The sequence below is a fragment of the Melopsittacus undulatus genome, chromosome 4 (genome assembly GCF_012275295.1).
Source record: "Melopsittacus undulatus isolate bMelUnd1 chromosome 4, bMelUnd1.mat.Z, whole genome shotgun sequence".
NCBI lineage: Eukaryota > Metazoa > Chordata > Aves > Psittaciformes > Psittaculidae > Melopsittacus > Melopsittacus undulatus.
Window position 1 is genome coordinate 63,907,093 of NC_047530.1, and position 19,714 is coordinate 63,926,806.

The 19,714-nt window shown below is 40.4% G+C and overlaps 1 protein-coding gene across 1 annotated transcript in view; it reads right to left on the reverse strand.

The window, feature by feature from the left end:
* ANK3 (ankyrin 3) overlaps positions 1-19,714 on the reverse strand; it is a 369,399-nt gene that overhangs the window by 1,526 nt on the left and 348,159 nt on the right. Inside the window, exons 39-43 of the mRNA XM_034062680.1 lie at positions 19,146-19,220; positions 18,160-18,291; positions 16,992-17,135; positions 14,060-14,147; positions 11,213-11,591 (exon numbers count right to left, since the gene is read on the reverse strand). Of these exons, the coding sequence (XP_033918571.1) occupies positions 11,213-11,591; positions 14,060-14,147; positions 16,992-17,135; positions 18,160-18,291; positions 19,146-19,220 (818 nt within the window). The remainder of the gene's footprint in view (positions 1-11,212; positions 11,592-14,059; positions 14,148-16,991; positions 17,136-18,159; positions 18,292-19,145; positions 19,221-19,714) is intronic.

Below are 19,714 nucleotides of genomic sequence, written 5' to 3' on the forward strand. Positions count from 1 at the left end.
TCATACACTTATGTTCCAGAAGACCTCTGGCAGTTTTACCTCATAAAGTCATGCTTCCAAACCTCTCAGCAATCACTGCATTTAATGCTTTGAAAATATCCACTGTCTGTGCTTACTTATTTCACGTAAATAAAACAAATATCATCATAATACAACTGGCCTGCATTTGAAAAATTTCCACACATAAACAAATAACCCTTTAAACAAACAAGAAAAGAAATTATTAACACTTTTATTCTTCCCTCACCCTCAACCCACTCTGCAAGAAATGGCAACTACAAAGAGAAAACAGAAAGAAACACTGCATAAAACATGTTATCTCAATATTAACAGCAAAATAATATCTGAAAGGAGATTATTACAGCTCAATAGCAAGCTTTCATAATGCTTCCACATACTAAGTAGCACAGGGTAAATCAAATTCCTATTTACTGTGGTCTATATGCTACAGTCATCTACATAAGCTCCTAGCACTGCTCTATAATGAACAAATACAGTGATGCTATGTTTATTTTTGTATCTGTTTTCCCTACGAACACTCCTTTTCCAGAAAGCACAGTACATGAGGTTTATATGCTATTCCTGAGCTCTAAACTGAATAAATCTTTCCTTTTGTTTACAAGCCATTTGTGGTCCTTTCTATTGCCAAGTTTTTCCATTTTCCTCACTTCAGAGGGACTGCAGCAGGCAGAAACCAGAGTGGAGCACTGAAAAGCAGAGCCCTGCTGCTAACCGAGTACCCAGTCAGCGTCTGTCATTATTCAGAAGTGCAGAATTTTTGCTTATTTCATATTGAAAGCTGTAACAAAATCACTACTTGGTAATTAAGTAATTAAGCAGTTTCAGACATTTCACATGTCTCTTCCCCTGCACTTTCACAGGCTATGTAGAAACTGTAAATCTTCCTGAATTTTGATGTTTTAGTAGGCATCACCAAGAGACAGGAAGATTCCGCAGCCAGGTGGACATTACTGTATATGGACATAAGGATGAGGACCTGCACCTGAGACATATCACAGAATCACAGAATCCCAAGGGTTGGAAGGGACCTCGAAAGATCACCTAGTCCAACCCCCCTGCAAGAGCAGGGTAACCTAGATATCCAAGGCTGAAGTGACCTAACTGAGGTCCCCAGGCCTGGGAATGATGGTATCCCAAGAAGCAGCACAGCAGAACAGGATGCTGAAACCTTTAGATGGAGCCTAGGCTGGACCCACACAATTTGTTCCTCAGAAGGACTCTGTTGTGGGGCCAGGAAAGGAGAAATTACATACCTGCCTAAGCACTGATGTCAGGAGGAGGGAAGCAACAGGCTGCCCTCACAGTGAGCGGGGCCCCAGCAATGGCAGCCCACTCCTTCCTTTCTCATGACCGAGACAGCAGAAATGAGAACGGCACAGGGACTGCTGCTGTGGCAGGGAGGCAGTGAATGGGTAGAAGTTTTGGGAACTGAAACCTGTGGTGTTTCCTAGCCACAGTGAAACAGGAGGAAATACTGATTCTGCAGACTTCATACGTTAATCAGAAGCATAACAGATGGGGAACTAGCCACAGAGCTCTTTTCCTGGCCTCACAGCCCTGGACTCAGACTCCCCAGCAGGGTTTCACACAGTGCCCTAAGGAACAAGAAGGAACTTTGGCTCAGATGTCCCTCTTACTCCATGGAGCACAGACGTATGGAGACATTCTCTCTCCTGAACAGGATCTCCAAATCACTAAATAAAACCCATGAAAACCAGAAAAAAACCATCATGGCCAGTAACAAGGTCACCAGAATACCTGGCACAGTAATATCATTTATGTGCACTGGTTCTTTGACTCCTTACTGCTGCTATGAGCAAGGTTATTCCTTAAAACAAGTTAGTGAGAATTACTGTGATCAGCTTTAAAACAAAAAATGCATTGATGCACTGAAAGAAGTGTCTTGGAAAAAAAAAAAGCAGCTTTAAAGCTATGATGCATCTTGGGCTTTAATTAGCTCCATGCTCCTTTAAGCACAGTTTAAGGATAAATGCTGTAAATACCCAGCAGTCAGCGTGCGTGAAATCCAGCTTTCATAATTCTCTTGCTGGTGGGTAGTTAAACAAATTGCAGGCGGGCTCACAATTGGCAGGAGGTAGATCTGAGTTACTGACATTTCTAATCCTATGCAGTTATACAGATAGATGTTTGTGGGGAAAAAAAAACCCCAACAAAACTACCTTATTCACTGGCAGTTTTACTTGTCAGATATCAAACCAGCTTTGGGTTAGAATGGCACATTAGATGACCTTGTCAACAAAAACTGTTTCTAAACACAGAGCTGCTGCATCTGTGTCACAGCTGAAGAATAAAATTACTTCTGCTGCATCACACTTATGTGAGCTTTATTTTACCCTTGACCAGCTAAAATCACTGTCACAATACCAACAGCTTTAGAAAAGCAGGGAGAAAACTTAATACCATGATTACTGGAAGCTCGGTTATATCCCTGGGACTAGACCATACAAAGGCAGTCTGCAAGCCTCAGCCGCAGAACATGCCAGGAAGCTTTGCACAGCAGAGTGCTTTAATGTCACCCTGCTCACTGGAGTGTAGTCCTGCCAAAACCAGCTGGTATCCTCTCTGCTGCTCTCCAGGGCAGGAGAAGCAAACAGCAGCTTCCTCAAAGTCTTCCGCCAGCTCCATTGATTTTCTTAAGAGTTACTTGTGGATTATGGGTGTTCCCAGGGACCTCCAGATGAATGGAGTTATACAGTCAGTGCCGCAGTATTGTGCCAAAGTTCACTGCAGATTTGTCAGAGCTCTGGTTTTCTTTCATGTTTGTTTTGTTACTAGAGGGATAATAGTCCCTTTTATACATGTAGTGTTGTTGTAACATCGGAGAAAAAAGGTGTGGCTGGATGTCTGTTACCCAGACAGATAAAAAGGAATTTAAAAGCAGGCGGAAATAAACAAGATGGAAAGATCCTAAATATTTCATTTCGCCAAAGACCAGAGGCAGTGGGAACAGAAGCTGTACAGAGTGCTCAGACCTCTTCCCTTACTGATCTAAACCACCACCGAGACATAATCCTTTCAGCCTCGAGATCACATTCTTGTAATGCATGAACAGCAGCTGCGCCTCTTGTGTCTTTGGGGTCTCAAGCCTCTATGGCACTGGCAGTAGAAACAAACATCTTTCATTAAGGTAATTTTCATTAGTGAGTTCTGCCTACTCAGGATCAGATGCCACAACTCAGCCTGTGCCTGTGCTGAGTCTGGACTTGCAGGTATATTGCTAAAGCCATGCGGGCAGGAGGGAAATCTGACAAACCAACAGGCAAGTCAAGGAGACCTGAAAGGAAATGGTGCTGCAAATGGGGCAGGGCATAGTCCAGTACTGAAAGCTGGGTCATAGGTCTGCTGCTTGTTGTATGGAGGATAACGTGATGGGCAGCCCTTACAACAGCACTTGTAGCCTGTGTTTTAATCTATCTCTGTGTTACCTCACTGAGGCCAGCAGCTCTGACCCTACCAGTCCCTTCCAGGGTGAGGGCACCTATGGAGCAGAACAACTCTGTAGCTCTCCCAGCCTGGCAGGAACTGCAGCAGAGAGGCTGTGCCCAGCTGACTACATACTGCCTTTCCTGGCGCACAGGCCCTTCATTCTTCCCATCTACAGGATGGCCACATTTTCACTTTCCATAATTTAGTTTCTTCTGAATAACAAGATAATGAAATCTGCTGGTTCTAATTTTGACTGACTGCTGTTCAGGCTTCCACGCCACTCCTGCAGTGCAGGCTGAAACAAACCCTCCACAAACAGTAACAGGGTGTTTCATGGGCAAAATGCATGGAAAGAGACAAATCTTTAATATAAATTGGCAAGAAATAACAGAAGTGCTAGGTAGAAAATTGCATCAGCTTTTAATAACCCATGCTTAGAATTCTATTTTGTTTTCCATTACAGAATTCCACCATAAATGTTTTGGCAAGAATCTGACTAAACAGCTTTTGCCAAAAATTTGTACCCATGAAAGATTTAGCAACCTTCTGAAAAAGCATGAAAAATTAGACACTGATTTTTGTCATGAGTGAATAAAAGGAGCTTTGGATCCAGCTCTGAATGTGCACATTGTGGCAACACTCTTATTTTTCCCCTGTGTGCTAATTGCTCACATTCCTGCACTACCATAAACACCCGCTTCTTTTGCAATGCCCCATCCCATCAATGTGCCATGTGAACAGAAGAGGGGAAAGGAAGCAAAACTGAAAACATCTGCACTACCTTGAGGTTAGAATACGATCCTATTACATGTGGAAATGGGCATCAGTCCTTGCTTGTCTGGTTTTATGGGCTCAGCCCTCTGAAGTGCTAACTCCCATGGGAATGTGCTTGAGAGTGCTGAACACTTGACAGGACTCAGCTCTTGGACTGTTGGGAAAATACCTCCAGGGAAGAGAAAAGCTTTTCTCCATATCTGGAGTAGAACAGAGAACTAAGGTAGCAGTTAAACGGAAATACCAGTGTTAGTAATAATGCAGAATGGCACTGAAAGGAAAAACAAGTTGGGAAAGAAGAACAAAGGTAATGAAGCAATTCAGCCCTGAAAGTAGCTGTGGAGGCACATGGCAAAGCCTTTTTTCCACAAGACTCAATTTACCTTCAAGGTTTTAGCATTACCAAATTTCATCCCTGCAGGCTACATGAGTACCTCTGTTGCTTTTAATGCAGCATGCAGGCAGTAATGAATGCATGCTATGCTAAACCAACAGAGCTCCTATGTGCAGCTCTGCTCCAAGCGCACCCTCATCCTCCCTGTGCTGCTGCTGTTGGCACAAGCTGTCAGAGCAGACTGGAAGTGTGGCCACAGCACTACCATCCATTTGTGAAGCCTGCGCCCAGTTTCTTCAGATGTTCAAATGGTTCTTATTCCAGAGAATGCAAACTCCACACAGATTTCTAGTGCTGGCTCCTAAGTAATAGTAACATGAGACAGTGTAAGACAAGTACTCCCATGGTCAAGGTGTGACTGCAGAAAAGCTTTAGGGCATTTCAGCATTAGTGTGTGGCAGGTTTACTGCCTGGGGGACAGGGAAGCCAGAGGGAAAACACCCCTGCTTCCCACTCTTCATCATCCCCATAACGACTATTTGCCTAGCCAAGAGTGTCAGAGAACACAGGAGTAGAATGAGAGTCTGATTCTCCTCTCATTACTGCACCATGCAAGCAATGCTAGCTATGCTCAGTGTGAGCCTTGGAAGGGGACTGGGGCTGTGGGATGGGGCACAGCACCCACTTGCTAGGCACGCAGGCACTGGCAGGTGAGAGCCTGCAGCTCCTAACCACAGCTTGGGGCCCTGTGGCAGAAATACAGGAGTTATTTTTACTCTGCAGACAGAGAGCCTTGCTCCATGCCTCTGAGCACTGCATCCTGAGACCTCTTCCCTAAACAAGTTACTGTTCTTCAGCCTGTGCATGATCTTACGATGATTTCGGTGTACCCAAACTGAACCTCAGGGCAGAAAATCGAAGTCCAGATCCCTACCAATGTTAAAGCTAGATTCTTCCATTTCATACCACCATTTCATGAAGTTTACATGGTCAAAATGTATTTACTGAAATGGTTATTTCCACTATCAAACTCTTTCCCTAAAAGGCCTGATGATTGCTGCTTTGAAAATTTTTCTTGTTCTAAGCTTTTCTGGAAATGCAGAGTGGGAGATAAAAAAGAAGCTATAAATCATCAGAAAAATGACAGAAGTGTCACATGTGTTTTCTAATCAAGAGAAAGGTACAGTTCTAATCCAGTTCAGATCAGACACGTTCTCAACAGAGCAGGTTCAGCCGCCTGCAACTCACCCTGCACACCCTCCTGACTGCATCTGCACTACTGCAGATTACAAAACTATACACACTGCTTTACCACTGCCCTGTTAAAAGTTCAATCCCAAATTAGACCACAACATTTAAAACCACATTTCTGTGCCTTTCTCTAAACCATGTGGATGCACTTGGAAAGCAAGTGAAGGCTGCCTTTTAAATACTTTCTGTTTTCTACTCCAACATTTCCTGACTCCAAATCAGTGGACACTAAAATAGTTCAGACATAAATTGGGTGGAGGACCTCAGCCACAGGCCAACTATGCAGCCCTTAAAACTTTCAGCACATGGATACTTTATGTCTTACCAGAAACACTCTTAACAGCATTCCGGGGTCTGTTAAATCACCCACAGGCCACCTGCCCTGTTTGAAAACGGAAACCACATTCCTATTTCTTACTAGTCATGTCTTATCTGCAGAGGCAATTACTGATGAAGGGTTATATCCTGACCAGCCCAAGGCCGTTCATAGAATGCAGCAGGTTCTGCCTGTGAAGATGAAGTATTATTGGGCAAAACATTCACTTCTACTGAGCTAATTTTTGACATTCCTGTCTTTTCCCGAATGGGAGCTTGACTGGTAACACTGAAGTAGTTCAGGGTAAAGAAAGAAATGTAATCCTACCTCTTCAGAAAGTGTCTGTATCTTGGACAGATCAGCAGCTGTGTGGAGCAACTTATCTGCCATCCACACCATACAAAAGATGCAGTGCCTGCATTGCATTCTCTTCTCCACAAAGCATGCAAATAACCACAATATAGATATGTGCAATCAGAGCGTCATGAATCATTAGTGAAGTAACAATTATACCTTAGGCAAACTCAGTGGGTGCTGTAACAGCACTATGGTGGTTGGCTGTCTTTTTTATGGCTTGACTGCATGATTTTCTAATAAGAATCTAATAAATCCTGTAAACTACTGAGGGATTAACATAATGGTTTCCAGCGCAGAATTATTTTCTTATGCTATATGCTGCAGGCAAATAATGCCATACTGTATGAACACAGAAGAAAAAATATGAGGGCAAAAGCAGTTCTTTATATGACTGTGCTATTGTTGTCAGTATATAAAGTACATTGTGCTGTAAATAAAGGCCATCTGTAAATAAATATACTAAATAAAGCATACTGAAAGCAATGCAAAGATTCTTAATAACTTTGGTAAGTTTTAAATCAGGATCACATGCTGTTTTGAGGAGGCTTTCCAGAACACATTAAGCACTTAGGACCACAAGTTTCAACCAGAGCACATGGCTAACACTCTCCTGTGGCCCACTCATGTACATTCCTGCAATTTTTAAACTTGTAATTTAGAGGGTTTTTTTTTAAGAAAACAACAAAAAAAGTCACCCATATCTGTCTGTAATTCATTTTCTCTGCATCAAACCAACACACTGCATCTAGCTGTAGTCCTTAAGATGCCATGCAAAACAGTGGAAGTGAAGGGCACAACATGCCATGCAGCACAGTTGTTTTCCAGTATAAGACAACCACAGACCTCTGGGTTAAGCAAGGAAAGACTACCTAGCAGTTGGTTATAAATACACACTGGCAATGGAAAGCAAACTCTCAGAGGGACTCCAGTATGCCAAACCTGACATTCTGACACAGCACTCCAAACCCATGTACATGCCAGAGTTGCCTCAAGAATTCAAATCACAAAATACCTTCAGAATAAACCGCCGTCGATAAACTCTTGTAGTAATTCTCTGTTCTTCATCTGAGCTCGAATCACTCTCAAGCTCACTGTCACTGTCACTACATTCCTAACAAATGCAGTTTTAGTATATTTGAACAGCACATTTGCAAGACAGAACATGCTGATCAGGACTAGGAGAAGAAAACAGAGGTTATCATGGACAGTGCTTTTTCTGCCTCTACTATGTACATAATGATTCGTCTTTTTGCTCCTGATGTATACGGTGGGAAGAGGCCTTTTCGCTCCTCAGCATGCTGCAGCTTGATACCAGGTATGGAACATCTCAGCAGTTCTTAAGTCTAAGGAAAATGGTATTTGAAATGCATCTGACCTGTGGAATTCCTAAATCTCATAGAGTAATTGAAAATTTTGTGTACAAAAAAACACCTCTTTGTTTTTTCCTCTTCAAAAATTAACATTTCAAACAGATTTTATAAACTCACAAGGTATGGTAAGTTAATTCCTTCCTAAAGAGAGAGTCGCACAGAAAGATTTAGTGGAGCAAGCACCTTCAAAAAGATAACAAATGAGCATTTTGAAGAACTACTCCATGTAAATGGCTTTCCTGCTTTTAAGTAACAAAACTGTGGTATGAAGTACAATCATTCTTCGCTTTTTAAGGAGGGAACTGGCAGACCTCCCCTTCAGGGCAAGGGGGAACAGCCTGACACAGGTCTCAGCTTGGTGCCAACAGGTACCACAATTGCATGCAGGCACCTACTTCTTCCTGGTGCCCTCTGACAGCTCTAGTGTTTTCCCCTTCGAATTCCAACTAGCTCCTCAGCTTTGGGGCTGAGCGGTGATGTGTGCACAAGCCTGGCAGAGGGCTTTGTACCTATGTCGTGATGGACCCAGGACAGGCTTTTCTCACTTGATATTTGGCTGAATCAACCTTTTCTGAACACAAAAATCTGAAAATTTTCTCTATAACTACTTAATATCAGCCCAAACCTGATTTTAAGGTAATGAATAGTGGATATTGCTAACTGCACTTCTGTTTCTCTCTTTGAATCTGGCCCAAGACATCACAAACAAGAAGCAGTTCTCAGAAATGATGTGTAAAATAAGAGTAGGCATAGGTGGGTGGAGGAAAAAAGGACTATAAAACAAAAAGCACTTAGGGCAGGATGACAGTATTAATCTGCATATAAAATCTCCTGCTGTTCTCAGATCCTAACTAAGCATATATACATGTAAAGAAATCAAACTCCAACCCTATCCAGAAGAAGTAATAAGAAGCAGAAGATTCCCAAAGGGCACAAAGGTTTTGGAGGAAGAGTTATTTTTAATAAAGATCTTTAATAAAGAGTGGTTTATTGATGATGGAATTCTAACACTGGGAGTCACCTCAACCACATGGTGGACATCACCTTCTTTGGGATAATACAGCAACAGTGCTTTGCTCTGCTTATTTGAACAGATCCCTGGAATCTGATGCTTGAGCATTTGCAGAGAATTATATGGCCTACACCTTTGCTGCACTGCTTTTGTAAACTCCTGGGCATGTACCTGGACTTGGGATGAGGCCAACAATTTGTTTCATCCACATTGCCAGCTAGCAACCCAATATCAGTCATCTGAGTTTATCTCTTGCTGTAAACTCTATGCCAAAATATTGACGCAGCTCTCAGCCTGTAGCTGGATGACTTTTACTTCTTAGCTCTTTCCAAACAGGTCACAGAAAAAATCTCTTACTTGTGGAATTTATTTTGTTTCCCCTTTCTTTCCACAGAAATATATCTGTTTCTTCCATACTTTTCTCTTTATTGAGCATTTCTGAAGAACATCTTGCCAAAAGACTGCAGTTGAGATTCTTTTCTATTTTCATGATGGCACATGAAGTATCTCACCATGAATTGGACTGTGTTAGCAATTAAACTATTGATTAATTCAAGTTAATTCTTGAAGGAATATCAACAAGATATTAGAACCAATTCTTGTCATTCTAACAAACACTAGTTTGTTATCCATTTGGGTTTTGTGAGAGATCCGTGTTTAGAAATGACATTATTTTCTGATACTAGTTTATTCAAAGATCATGTCTATAAAAAGACTTGTTATTTAGAAGATAAGATTTATCAGCCATTACCAGAAAAGCAGGAGTAGCGCAAAAGGCACACATAAGAAAAGCAAGTTCTTATTCTTCCTAATCCATACAGGGTATCCAAAATTAAAAAGCACACAAAAGGAGATGACAACTTATCTTCTCCCTGACGGGAATCTGGAGGGGGAAGTGCAGCACTGCTGCACACCCTCAGCATGTTAAAGTGTGCATCTATGCTTAGCCCTGCATTTAAATGTAGCATAATATAAGCCCAAGGTCTACCCCAAAGCCTACTGACACTGAAGGAACTCTGCCATCTGCCTTTAACTGCCTTTGCAGAAGGCCCTAAATTACATTTTTAAAGTATTCCAGTAATTAGTGAACGTTAGGAAAGATCTTTGCTGCTTCAACTGTGTCACAAACTAATAACAAGATAATAACAATCATATGCTGCATAACTGCTGAGACTGATTATTTTACCATCTAATAAAAGAACTCTTGGTTGTATAATCGAAAATGAACTAATTTAAACCTAAATGACTTATTGTAGCCCACCACTGCCAACATTTTTATTGTGCCACAGTAAAAAAACCAGCTATATCATGTAGACACAATTCTACTGAAATACCTAGCTTCCAGAAGTTATAATCTCCTCCTGTATTACATACAGGAAGAGACAATCTCAGCAGAGAGAGGAATGTAGAAGAAACTGCAATTCTTTTCTCAGCCAGGTTCCCTGCCGGCCCTGTGGTCTATTTCATGGCAACCCTTCCACTGCTGGGGTGCGAGATGTGCACAGCTGCAAGGCTGCAAGGCATTTTTTGAATCAACTTTGCTTTTAAGCTTCTGGGAAACAAATATAAGCAACTGAGAAAGCTATAAAAATCTTCATTGACAGAAGAAAACTTATACTGAGGTTCTGAGGTTAGGATGTGCAAGCCAGGCAAGGTAGAAGAATCCACCACCTGGAAAAGTGCTTTACACACTTGGCAATATTTTGATTCCTCTTGGCTGGATGCACCTTGAAGCTGGGATGAATGAGGCCATGAAACAAAAAACATAAGGAGGAGATTAAATACTACCCAAAATTTATTGTTCTGCAAATTGACAGAGTGAAAATATGCAAGGGGAGTTGGGGACGAGGGGCAGGATAGATACTGAAGAGTCCCTGTCTCTCTTCGCTCACTTCAATGTCACAAAAGAGTAGAAAGCAGTGGCATCACCTTACTGGAACAGATGGAGGACAGCTGAGCTGTTTGGCACTGTTTGCACAGGTGGTATGTTGGGGCACGAAAAGGGACTGCTCCCCAACGATGTGCAACAGCAGTCCCAGAAGCTTCTCTAACCTCTTCCAGGGCTCAAGGCCAGTCAGGCAGAAGATTATGCAGCCCTGCTTGGCAACTTTGCCTTCCCCAGATGCACCTTATTCTATTCGTATCACAGAATATAAATTTCTACTAAGTTTCATATTTCTTAATTTATCAATAAATAGAAAAGGCATAAAGAAGGATTTTTTTTTTTAAAAAAAGGAACCCTGTCACAAACAACGTTTCAAATCTTACAAAAAATTATTTCAAGCAATAGGGACTCCTCACACAGCTAATTATTACAGGACACACTGTACCTTCTGTTCAGACATTACTGCTCCCTCCTCCTCCTGGATGCTTGTTCTTGGCTTGCCATCCTCAGAAGTAACCCAGCTCATCTTCTTCACACTGACAGGCACAGATGTTTTGTTGCTTTCTGTTGTTGGCTTGCTAGTCTCTTCCAAAGATTTTTGATATGCTGTTGATGATAACATTTGCTCATCAGCACCAGCTGAAATTTGGGGCTTTGTTTTTGGGGCTTCTTTGTCACTATGCTTTCCCACATCATTTAAAGATTCCTGGGTGTAGGATTTAGTTTTCGTCTCTGCTGTGGATTCGGATAGGCTTCCATTTGTTTCTGGCTTCCCTGCTTCTCCTTTGACATATGAGGAAACAGAATCCCTACATTGGTCCGAACTATGAGAAAATGAAAAAAGAATAGACAGATGTTCAGTGCTTGAATCACATGCAGAAGGGCAAAGGACCAAGCCTCTCAGCCTTCATTCTTGGCACATACATTTCAGACAAAGGAAAATTTTAAATTGAGGTTGCAATCATCAATCTATCAAGGCTATTCCCTTGTCTTCTGCATCCTGGTATCTCTTCAGAAGCAGTAAGAATATAGTGAACACTAGAAAAAAGGCCAAATGTTAAATGTTAATCCCCTTCAACTTGGGCGGTGGAGAAAAAAGAGAGAGTAAAATATATAAAAGCTACAATTTCACTTGTATAATCATGACATAAACTCCTGAGGTACTAATTCTTTAACGTGCTCTCTAACCAAGGAGGTGATGGAAGTATCTGTTACTGTGCAATTACCAGTAATGGTCAAATATTTTATGTTATTTTTTTGTCCAAACTATGATATTTGTACACTAGATAAGTCATGCCTCTTAAAAAATATTAGTATCTGAAAAGAAAATCTTAGATGGTGAAGATTTTCAATAATACACAAAGCCAAAGGCAAGGAAGGTTGCAACAAGATGGACTTGGGGGTATCAGTCGATGAGAAAATGAACATGAGCCGGCTTCAGTGTGCACTCGCAGCCCAGAAAGCCAACTGTATCCTGGGCTGCATCAAAAGGAGCATGACCAGCAGGTCGAAGGAGGTGATCCTGCCCCTCTACTCTGCTCTCGTGAGACCTCACTTGGAGTATTGTGTGCAGTTCTGGTGTCCTCAACATAAAAGAGACATGGAACTGTTAGAACAAGTCCAGAGGAGGCCATGAGGATGATCAGGGGACTGGAGCACCTCCCATATGAAGAAAGGCTTAGAAAGTTGGGGCTGTTCAGCCTGGAGAAGAGAAGGCTGCATGGAGACCTCTTAGCAGCCTTCCAGTATCCGAAGGGGGCCTACAAGGATGCTGGGGAGGAACTCTTCATCATAAAATGTAGCAATAGGACAAGGGGTAATAGGTTCAAACTTAAACAGGGGAAGTTCAGGTTAGATGTAAGGAGGAAATTCTTTACTGTGAGGGTGGTGAGGCACTGGAATGGGTTGCCCAAAGAAGTAGTAAATGCTCCATCCCTGGCCAGGTTGGACAGAGCCTTGCGTGACATGATCTAGGGTGAGGCGTCTCTGCCCATGGCAGGCAGGTTGGAACTAGATGATCTTAAGGTCCTTTCCAACCTAAACCATTCTATGATTCTATGAAGACAGAAACCTGACTGAAATTTTTCTTCAGATTAGCTAAAGACAGGTTTAACCTCCACTTCTGATACACCATTTTCTTCCCTTTTGCATTTTCGCTTGCTTTCAGATAAGCACTATGACTGTACACATGAAAATACTATAGCTATTTGCTATCTTACAAAAAAGAGCAAAATTAATTAATCTAGCTAGATATTGATATGCTATCTCCTTAAAGAAGACCTTTTACTTCTAGAAGTGATGCATTTTACTAATTTAGCACAATATAAAATGAGGAATAACAATGTCTGCTTAACAGCAGAAATCACATCAGTAGTAGATTATGTCCTTTGCAGTCCTGAAAATCAATGGGTTTACTAACATCAATGGCTGATTTATTACTAGGTTAAATAAGAGAGTAGGTAATGCTAACTGGAACCTTAAAGCATCCTGAGTTACAGCTGCGAAGTATGTAAACTGCTGACAGACAAATAATCACTCTGCAGATAACTATTCTCTGCTGCTTTACAGCAGACCTGGCTCCTTCAATCAGTAATCATGGGAGCCACATTCAAAACAAAGGCAGTCAGGAACTCTTCACCTGGTAGGTACCAGTAAGGCTGAACACAGCAACACATACTGTGAATGTTGAAAGCTTAAGTAGGTCTGAGGGGAGACTGGAAAAGCTCATGCCAGAGAAATGCATTGGGGATAACTATGTAGAAAGCATCCATCTCAGCAGGTCATTATGCTGAAAGCAAGTGAAGCTTGAGAGAGTACTCTAGGAAAAAATTATATATGTCCACTCTCCTCCTCCCGTGAGCATCCTCTGCAGTCACTGCTGGGAGACAACATATGTGACTAGACAGATTTAGGATCCCCATTCTTACTTTCTTATTTCTTGTAACTTATCTTTTTGAAAGTCTAGTAAGTTAGCATGATGTGATAGGCTTGAAGGAAATGTTGTTTATAAGTTTCAGCCATTTTAAGTAACATTATCCACTAAACATAATATAAATTACTTCTGAAATACATATATGAAGAAAGAAACCTGATAAATATACATTTTTAAGTCAAATATGTCAAAGGCCAGATCCAGTCAACTATTAATTTTTCTTTTATATACATACATATATACATATATATACATATTCTCATAGAATACTGGAATAACAGCTGCAGCACTGCTCTTGGAGGTAAAAGCAGCACGGCAAAGCTTGCTTCCACACAGATATGCCTATACAAACGTGCTCACCTATCATCCAAGCGATCTAGCAGGCTTCCCACTATTCTCCGTCCCAAGGTCGGTGGCTCAGTGACATTTGACGAGTCAGGCTGCCAACCTGTAATTGAAGACATTTCGAGTTCTGCTTGTTGAACACCTTTAAGAATTGACCAAACTCTTTCTTCCGTCATCTCCTCAGACTCAGCTCCTTCTTCCAGGTGAATGTCCTCAAACAGAGATTTAAATTTTTCTTCTGTCATCTCCTCATCAGTACCAGACTTTTCTCTCTCAGGCTGTTCAGTCCTTACTCCTGTTTTACTAGTCTCTTCACTCTGCCTTTGTTTAGCATCTTTTGATATCCCGCCATAGCTACCAAGATACCGTGGAAAATCCTTAAGGTCCACTTCCTCCAACTGGTTCTCGCCTATGGAAATATCTTTAGGTGTTCCTTCTCTAGGCACTGAGAAGTCAAGTTTGCTGTCATCCAGTGAAGTGTCTTCTTCAGTCACCACTGGCGGTGCTGCTGCTGTACCATCTACATGTGTCTGGGAGGTCACTAACACATCACTCAGTCTACTGGGAGTTCTAAGGGGTGACTCTAGGCTAGAGGTGTCGCTAAAGAAATCATCCTGATGGAAAGGGGTGGGTGGCACGAAGCGCAACCCAGTGGGAGTTTCCAGTTCCACTTGAATGGTGGGATAACCTAAGGAAAACAGCACATTTGGACTGACTGGGATGAAGCATGGAGCAACTAATAAGCAAATGTCACATGATTCATGAGTTACATAAACTATGAAACATATGGGGAGATGCAGGTGTATAAGAACAAATGTAGTTCTGACAGATTACTTTCTCCTAGATAGATGGAAGAAAACATGAGTACTGCCAGTGACTAGTATAGCGAAGCCAGTACTTCTGACTATTTTGTAAATAGTCTGTAAAGATTTCAGCAATTGTTTTTGCAGCCATTTAAACATTTTCAAGCTACAGTAGATTGTCTTATGAACATGCAATAAAGCAAATGTGAACAAGGATGGTTGTCCATTTATATCCAATACAATCTCTTGCAGCTGTATTGTGTAAATCTTTCATTCCCATTTTTGGGAGCTTTCTTTTTTTTTAATTTGGAAGTTTAATAAGCAGATTTCAGAGACAGAAGTAGATCATAATATATGATACCCCCTTTTTTGTCTGGGTGGGTATTATTTCTAAAACAGGTCTGCAATTTTAATATACTTCTATATAAAAGCACACAATACCAGCAATACAGTATTACTAATATATATCTCCAATTTAACCATAGAGCCATATGAATGGAACAGTTAAAGAATGAGGAACAGAAATGGATCCTGATGAGGATAGTAAAGAATAGTAGATCTAAACATACAGCAGGATAAAAACGTAAAAACTGAAGTCAACAAAGGGATAAGAGAACACAAACACAGCAAGGGACAGCTATATGAATACTTCAGGTACAGTAAGGTTATACAGGTGAGAGGACTGTGATGAGTAAGGAGATCTTGGTGATCTTGGAGAGTGAGGTGATCTTGGTGACATGGGTACAATCAAATACACTGATCAAATAAAGAGAGAAAAGAAAAATTGATGAAAACATGAGAAAACCATAAAAACAGATTAAATTGAATATACACATTAAAATGACAACAAAATCTGAAATTTGCTGTCCAGCAAATAAGAGCTTGGCTAACCTACAAACTGAAAAAAAATACATGCCGTGGGGTTAATTTGGAATTGTGCTGCCTGCAAAGGGAGGTGCGTTAAAGGGTTTGGTATTTTACTTCCTGAATCAGCTGAGAGAAAGGCAAAGGTGGTCTGGTCTTGGTGAGGAAAGGAAGCTTGAGGAAGGTTCAGAGAAGAGGAGAGACAGAAAGCAACTGCAGAGAAGCGTATTTTCTTTCCATAGAAACACTGAAGCTACTATTGAAGGCGCAAGCAACATTTCAAGAGCAACTTTCTTAAAATGTCAACAGAAAATTGTTTCTGTCATGCAATGATTCAGTGACCAGCTGCTCAATAATGGATGTCAAATCCTACTAGAAAACAGAGAGAGACCAATACATACTTGAACAAATCACAGAAACAAAAGGAAATGCTACTTACGAAGGAAAGTAAGCTACTAAGGAGCTATTTATAATACATGTGACAGAAATCAAAGTAAAGAATGTAGCAACCCAGTGCCTGTTAACTAACATTTAAAAGAAGAAAAAACAATATTTAGCATTTTCAACATAGTGATAAATAATAGGTATACCTATGACAGTTTTGTTTTACAAGCAGAACTTTATCCTTTTAATTTGGCTCAAAATTAACCTGCACAATTCTGTTTCAGTTGGTACAGCTTCCATGTGAAAATGACACAATTTTACTCATTAGTAGACTGAAAATGATACTCTCTCATGCACTAATAAAACATTTTCTTATTTTTTTACTGCCACTGTAGAAATGTAGAAAATCCTAAAGAAATTGATGTTCACTTGTCTCAAAGGGACTTGGTAGTAAACTGCACATTCATTTACTCCATGCAATTCCCAAGCACTTTTCCCCCCCCACTCCTTGTTTTTCCTTTTTCTTTGAAGCATTCTTTCTGTCACTTATCTAGACAGAAAGCCAAATAATAAATATTTCTATTTACACATGGGCATACATCAAAGCACAACTATTGCAGGTGAAAAACATTCAGGTCCTTCCTTGTCAACTGACACTGAGGCTTGTGGGAACAAGCTTACTCAGGCATACGCTTGTGGAATCCTGGGCTTTTTCTTTGAGATATTAATGTGCAACCTACGCATTGTATCATGAGCCTGTTTTATGACAGGAAAACCCCTCCACATTAAATCAAATTATTTCTGTAGAACTCACAATCTTTTAAGTCTGGTCTATACAATGTTATTATGTTACTGGACATGTCACTGAACTAAGTATGACCATGGAGTTCAATTACCATCAATGGGATCGTGAAAAACACTATTTTCATCTGCAAAACTTCTGGTGCCTGAAATATTTCCATAATCAAATATTGGTCCTTCCAACAGGGTCACGATATCTATTCGATTAATTTTTGTCAATACAGAAGTTAAGGCATCGGCTGAAAAACAAACAAGATACATCAGAAAAATCTTCAGCTTTGCAAACTGGGTAATTGCTTTTCTCAGTTACATTCACATTGCATTAAATATATATTGCTGCCACGTTTCTGTCCCAATACCTTTGGTTCTAACAAACACTATCATTTACCTAAGCAGTCATCCTGCTGCCTACTTATTCAAGATATACATCTATTAAAGTCTTCTCTCCCCCCAAGTATAATTATATTGCAACACAAAAGGCACAAAGAACAAGGTCATAGAGTTCTTAAAGAACATATTTACTCACTACTGAACCAAAATATCCTTCTACTGGAGCATGAAAGGAGTATAAAAAACCTTTTACCATTCTTTCTGAGGAACAGCAAAATAGGTAGTGATGTAGGTAATAATGCAAATAAGGCTATTCACGCAGTACATTGTGATATTTCATTTACAGTAATCTTGTTGTCAGAGGACAGCAATACTGTAAATTACTTTTATGGTGAAAGAAATCAAAGTAGACTCAAATACTATGTAGGTGTGTGTGGATTAGAGAACAGTAACGAACACCAATGACCTAACACAAAAATCAAAACCTCTCTTTCAATTTGAGCAATTCAAGTGAAATGAATGACAAATCCAGCAGAATTAGTGCAGAATCAGCATCTCCATCACCCCTTGCAGAAGGAGGTTTAGTTATTTTTTATAACCCGCAATACTGCAAGAGTGACTACCTTTTTAGGCAGCCTATTTCCATGTTTCATGTTCCTTGCTATTGCAAAGTTTTCCCTAATATTTTCTTTACTGCAGTTCACTACTTGTCCCATCAATTATGGATGTGCAGAACAGATTACTTCCTTCTGCACATATAATGAATAAATATGGCATTTCTGACTTCTGGTAAAAATACAACTGAAGCTTTTTTTCCCACCAGTGGTTTGCAAAAGACATTCAAAAAGTTTTCTTTAATTAAATTGTTTATATCAGACAGCAGATGAAATAGGCTAAAACTTACAAACAACAAAAGTAACTACTTGAACTTACTTGTAGCATTTTTCCCATCTCTGGTAACCCATTTTTTTAATAACATGAAGCTTTGAGCAATAAGAGAATTTGGGTTTTCTACTCGGATTTGGTTTATTTCATCCACAGAAAAATTCAGTTCTCTTGCCAGTTCTATAAAGACAAAAACCAAAAAAAAAAAGGCAGGAAAGAAAAGAAGACAACAAGAAAAACACCAAACAACAAATCCTTCAGTCATCCTGTCAGGCTTAAAAACACTATCTTTCTTGGATCACACAGATATCAACAAAACTACCTGACACAAGCTTTACAGATAACAATGAACATGACATTATATACTCATACTTTAATTTCCCAAGACAGGCATAATTTTGGATTTCAATTGTCTCTGTGAGCTATTACCGTTTTCACACTCAGTAAGCCATTTAAGCATAGTGAAAAAGACCTCCATGGAGGTCCTCATTACAGCTAATTTATAAAATCTGGTCTTGCTGGTGACTGTTGCTCCTTTGTGGGCTCACTGTGCAGCTCAGCACTGGTACTGTCATCATCTATGCTCAGGGACAGCTGGCTGCTGCAGCTCTAGGTTCATGGAAGCCAGTTCTGCCCATCAATGTATAGAAGTACACTGGGCATAGAACTGGGCAACTTCACGTGTACCACTGACTTGCTGATGCACTCCTGGGCAGGCTCCCTGTCACCTCCAAGGCTTTGGGGAAACTGTTGTCCAGATCCAGCCCTGAACCCAGGTAAATAGATCCTCTCAAACTCCTTGGGTGAACATCTTGAAGCAAGAGCCATTTCGAGCTTCTGTTTGGTTTATTGCAAGACCATCGAATAATTTCCTATTCGGCATCTTTGCTCAGCAACACGTTGCATTATTTTGGGAGGCTGGGCTCACCGTGAGTTCAGAAGAACCTGATGTGGCCTTGCTGAGGCTTTTGGTTAAAGACTACTTGAAAATGTAATAGTGAAGATTGATTTCAATATTAAAGCAGAGAGCTTACCTGTCCAGCTAAGTCCTAGGTGATCGGCTACAATTGCCATCCTTATATCTGTCCGTTCACATGGACTCTGTGGACCTGTGATTTACAATTTCTCGATTAAAAAGGTTTTGTACAGAAAACCACAATCCTGGACAATAGTTTATTATAAATAATAGCTTTAATTTGACTAAGTTGCTGGTGCTTATATTGTTTACTAGAATAGCTGTGTGTCCTAATAACCTACAAAGCAGGTTTTTTTTTTACAGCTTTTAGATTTTCACCTGTGTAAAGCCGAATGTCAAACTACATGATGTCGTGTGATGAAGTCAAACATGCTCACAATCTAGCTGTTAGACTATACACAAGTTGTTCAATTACTGGTGAAAACCACCAAGAGCAGGTTATAATCTATTTTCTCTACTTTGACAGAATAAATATGCTGTCACAAAATAAATCTTTCAATTTCTGAGTTACATAAATTTTCCAAGTTACATGAATGTCTTGCATGCTTCACTAGCTTTCTACAGTACAGGATTTGTTTGAAGGAAAAAAGAAGAGTATAAGACAGCACATACAGATGACAATGACAG